At 38.9% G+C, this 5,219-nt stretch overlaps 1 protein-coding gene across 3 annotated transcripts; it reads left to right on the top strand.

The window, feature by feature from the left end:
- Positions 1-941: 941 nt before the first annotated feature.
- LOC131327296 (S-adenosylmethionine synthase 3-like) lies at positions 942-3,653 on the top strand. 3 transcript variants are annotated; one of them, XM_058360392.1, is made up of 2 exons: positions 942-1,035; positions 2,208-3,653. In XM_058360392.1, the coding sequence occupies exon 2, from the start codon at positions 2,217-2,219 to the stop codon at positions 3,396-3,398; it is 1,182 nt and encodes a 393-aa protein (XP_058216375.1). In that variant the 5' UTR covers positions 942-1,035; positions 2,208-2,216; the 3' UTR covers positions 3,399-3,653. The 3 variants fall into 3 exon arrangements, with proteins under 3 accessions (XP_058216375.1, XP_058216374.1, XP_058216373.1); XM_058360391.1 differs by having other exon boundaries at positions 962-1,200; XM_058360390.1 differs by having other exon boundaries at positions 976-1,438.
- Positions 3,654-5,219: the final 1,566 nt, after the last annotated feature.

Below are 5,219 nucleotides of genomic sequence, written 5' to 3'. Positions count from 1 at the left end.
GTTGTGAATAAATTTTACGAACCTCAATCTCACATTTCTGAAAATGTTTTTGATGATTTGCATTAAAAATAAACTATTACCAATCAGAAATATTTATTACCGGTCAAAATTTAAAACATATATAAACCATTGCCGAGACAGGGGGATAAAATTACGCGCTTGGTGAATAAAGTTATTCTCGAAAAGTCAAACACTCAATTGAAGTGTACTCTTTCGGGTCGCGAAAAAACTCCCATTAATAAAAAACAATAAAATGTATTTTCTGTTCCCGTCGTTCTCGGCCACCGACTCCAAATAATCTCCGCCGTCCGACTACCTCCCATTCCATCCCATCCCACGGCTCAGAATCCAGATCAACACACAGCTTCTCCAACCCCATTTAATACATCTGGACCCCACTCACCAAACTTCACCTACCCGCAAAATCCATCCCCATTCATTCACCCAATCTCCACCTACGGAGGATGATAATAGGATGTCAATAAATTCGAACAAGTTTGGATGTTAGTATATATTTTATTAAGCGAAAAATGATATATCAATAATTTTAAATAAATTTGAATATTAATGGGGAACTTAATTAGCAACCTCTAGGATGGACACCTAAATAAATCTAGTAAAAAGATGTCTATTTAATTTCTTCAATATTAATACATATTTTGTGAAAATTAATACATTTTCAAAGAAATCAATACACTTTTGTTGAATATTAAGACCGCTGGTTTTGTCATTCTTTTTTTTATATTAATGTCACTCCTTTATAAGTCTATTTTTTATGTAAAAATTTACTTGCAGAAAAATAATATTAATAAAAAAAAGTGACAAAATCATTTTCCAATATTAATACACATTTTATCAATTATCCTCCACTTTTGACGGATGTTACAACATTTTCATTCATACAACACCGCATACTCTACTCTTCTATCCCTTATATATAACGACCCGAAGTCCAGGGCCCGGTGTCGCAACCGTCTCTCTCTCTCTTTCTCATCCTCTCACTACACACTCGGCGGCTGTCGGGTTCATTTTCGGGTAAATTTCGAAAACCAACCCTCCCTCATATTAATTTCGCAAAATTATATTGACGCATTTGACTCTATTCGGAATCAGATCTGTCGATTTGTCCTAGATGTCGATTGTGTTGTTTGTGGTACCTGCAAGATTTTTGAAGAAATGTTTCGGATCTGAATGGCCCTGGTGGGTTTATGTTTATACCACAGTTATTTTTATTGATTTTTTTTCTCTCATTGAATCTGGATCTATCATCTATGTATGTGCCATGAAGTACGCGTAGAAACTTTATGTTGATCTCAAAATCTATTGACAATGAATTAGAGAAGACCCAAATGTTATTGGGTGATCTCTCATTTTATACCCAAGCAACGTGGGACAACTACTCTGAACTGCACTTGCTATGGTTTCTTTCTTGGATATGGTTGGTTTGGTATAGGTGTTTACTTGTTTTGCCGCTTTTGCGATGGCAATCTAAAGTTGCAACTTCGATATATGCAAGTATACACAAACGTATAAAATCAAGCCTTGTTCGGTGCAAATCGGTTTATTATAGAGATTTATACAAATGGAGATGCTTTGGGCACAGATCCAAACACTCATAAATAATCCCTTTCTCCTTTACAGTTTCTCGGTTCTGAGCAAATTATGTTGCTCATATATATGGATTTAGAGTTTCCCAAGTTCTGTTTTGGGTTGATTACCATTTCGGTAGACTCATTTCAAGTAGACCAGACATTGAGATTTGCTTTTCGTTGAAATGCCTGTAGATTTGCCAATGACTGTAAAGAGTTTGAAACTTACGAGTTAAGACCATCTAGACCTGCCTACTAGCAGATCCTATCTCTCAGTTCTGTATCTTAGGATTTTAATGTGTTGGTAATAAAAAATTTCACGTCCCTTCTCTCCCACCATCATATATTCTCACTCTGTTGAAAATGAAATATAAGTAAAGCTAAATTTATTTATTTAGTTCGTTCTATATCATTCGTCTTTGCCTTCTTAAACCCCTCCACAAATCCTTGATCCAAACCAGGCCTTAAGTGAACCTAATTTGCTGTGCTTAGTAATCGACTGTTATCCCCTTTATTATTTGCTCTGGTCTGATACATTGCACTATGCATGTTCTCCTTGCAATAAATTTATTGCTTTTGCATAATTGATTTAGTTTGGGTGATATCTCTGTTATGCAGCTGTGGAGAATGGACACCTTCTTATTCACCTCCGAATCTGTGAACGAGGGGCACCCGGATAAGCTATGTGATCAGATATCCGATGCAGTCCTTGATGCCTGCCTCGAACAAGACCCAGACAGCAAAGTTGCCTGTGAGACTTGCACCAAGACCAACATGGTCATGGTTTTCGGCGAGATCACGACCAAAGCCAAGGTAGACTACGAGAAGATCGTGCGCGATACCTGCCGCGAGATTGGATTCGTTTCAGACGACGTTGGTCTCGATGCGGACAACTGCAAGGTCCTAGTTTACATTGAGCAACAGAGCCCTGATATCGCGCAGGGTGTCCATGGCCACCTCACCAAGCGCCCTGAGGAGATTGGTGCGGGTGACCAAGGTCACATGTTTGGCTATGCCACCGATGAAACTCCCGAGCTGATGCCCCTCAGCCACGTCCTTGCAACTAAACTCGGAGCCCGCCTCACCGAAGTTCGCAAGAACGGGACTTGCCCGTGGTTGAGACCCGATGGGAAAACCCAGGTCACAGTTGAGTATTACAATGAAAATGGAGCCATGGTTCCTATCCGGGTCCATACCGTTCTTATCTCGACTCAGCACGATGAAACCGTCACCAATGATGAGATTGCTGCTGACCTCAAGGAGCATGTGATCAAGCCCATCATACCTGAGAAGTACCTCGACGAGAAGACCATCTTCCACCTCAACCCATCTGGCCGATTCGTTATTGGCGGACCCCATGGTGACGCGGGTCTCACCGGTCGTAAAATCATCATCGATACCTATGGTGGTTGGGGAGCCCACGGTGGCGGTGCCTTCTCTGGGAAGGACCCCACCAAGGTGGACCGAAGCGGGGCCTACATTGTTAGGCAGGCTGCCAAAAGCATTGTTGCCAGTGGGCTTGCTCGCCGGTGCATTGTGCAGGTCTCGTATGCCATCGGCGTGCCTGAGCCGCTGTCGGTGTTTGTCGACACGTATGGCACCGGAAAGATCCCGGATAAGGAGATTCTCAAGATTGTGAAGGGGAGTTTCGATTTTAGGCCCGGAATGATTGCCATCAACCTCGATCTCAAGAGGGGTGGCAATGGAAGGTTTTTGAAGACGGCTGCGTACGGGCATTTCGGAAGAGATGATACTGATTTCACATGGGAGGTGGTGAAGCCCCTCAAGTGGGAGAATCCCCAGGCCTAAGTATCTGCAACTTAAATATGCTTGTGGGGATGACCATTTTTTATCTGCATGTTTATTTAATGTTGCTTTAAGCCAAGAATTTGCCATAGTATTTGCTTGTGATCGTGTCTTGTTTTAGTTCTTCTAGTGATTTCTTCTTTGTATTGCAAATCATGAAAAAATAGATGTGTGAGAGGGGGTCAGCTGCAGAGCAGCATCATTGTATTTGATGATTTATTTCCCTACAGTATTTATTAGATGGGAAAATTTTAAAAATGGTCCCTTTAGTTTGCACGAGTTCTCATTTTCGTTCCTCTACTATTATTTGTATCAATTTTAACCCTGTAGTTTTCATTTCATCTCAATTTCGTCCTTCTCCCTGACGCCGTCCATGAAACAAACGGAATTGAAAGGCAAAATTGTCATTTTCTCTCACAGAAGGACCAAATTGAAATTTTATGCAAACCAGGGGGATTATTTTTAAAATTTTACATTTTACTTTTGTTTTTTGCAAATAAAATAAAAAAAACCCTAAGTAATGTATTTGACAACTGAATTATTTTTTATTGGGTAATCAAACTATATTGAAAAATTTATATTTCATTACACATTACAAAAATATTAGAAAATGCACAAATCAACCCTTTAGCTAATGTCTTTGTATCATGTTTTTATAATCTTCTTATTTTTTCACCCAATAAAAAAAATGTTTAAAATCTGTATTTATTTGTTATATGAGTGATCTTATGAGTAAGTCCCAAAATAAATACACTTACACCCATATTTTAATGTATTTGATCTCTTAATATTTAATAGTGTTTCATTGCTTAATTAAACACAATTACAAGATTTCTAAATACTACTGAACAACTTTTTTTTTTAATCATGTGACAAAAAAAATAACGATAGTGAAAATTCAATTGAAAAAAAAATACAAGACCAAGACAATTATCATAAGGGTTGTTTTTCGAATTTTCTCATATTTTTTATGATGTATGTAATAAAAACTTTACAAAATTTCAACATATTTTTTATTATTCAATATAAAATGAGATGAGAAATATATTATATATGATGTATTTTAAATTTATTTACAAAAACAAAAGTAAAATAAAATTATAGAAATAGTCCCTCTAGTTTACATGAAATCTCAATTTAGTCCCTTTGTGAGGAGAAATGACAATTTTGTCCTCCAATTCCGTTTGTTTTGTTAACGCCGTAAGGGAGAGGGACGAAATTGAGACAGAATGCAAATTATAGAACTAAAAGTAACCCAATTGATACTAGAGGGACGAAAATGAAAATTCATGCAAACTAGAGGGACCATTTATAAAAATTTCCCTTATTAAATATATAGAGAATTAGAGGCCAGTCCTCCTTTTTAGGTACGTTTTGATCCCAACCCTGAATAATATTTCCGAACCTAGATAGGCTTGGTTAGGTAGAATAATGCCTTTTTTGCCCTGTTCAACCCAGACGAAGAAAATCTATTCTCTCTCATCCCTTCCTCTCTCTCTGCAACCATACCCGCACACACACTCTCTCTCCTCCGCTTATCTCTATCCGCTTTGCAGTTCACGGTGGGCATTACCGTAGCTAACAAGATCTGCAATTTCATTCACTGGAAAACCACCAACTGCTCTGATTGTCTTAGAAGCTCTGATGATGCTGGATCTTCTCCGAAGGGCCCCTCTCAACGCCGCACACGGCGGCAATCGAGGATGCGAGTTGGAGGCAACGGGAGCGGGTCTGAGACCAAGTGTAGTCGGTGGGGCTGTGAATAAGGGAAGGGCAGTCGTTGTGGCGGCTCTTTCTAAGAAGGTGATTGGAGCTAGTGGACAT

Source organism: Rhododendron vialii, chromosome 5a, assembly GCF_030253575.1.
Source record: "Rhododendron vialii isolate Sample 1 chromosome 5a, ASM3025357v1".
Taxonomy (NCBI): Eukaryota; Viridiplantae; Streptophyta; class Magnoliopsida; order Ericales; family Ericaceae; genus Rhododendron; species Rhododendron vialii.
Note: the sequence above shows the minus strand (reverse complement) of the source record. Positions and strands in the feature narration are given on the sequence as shown.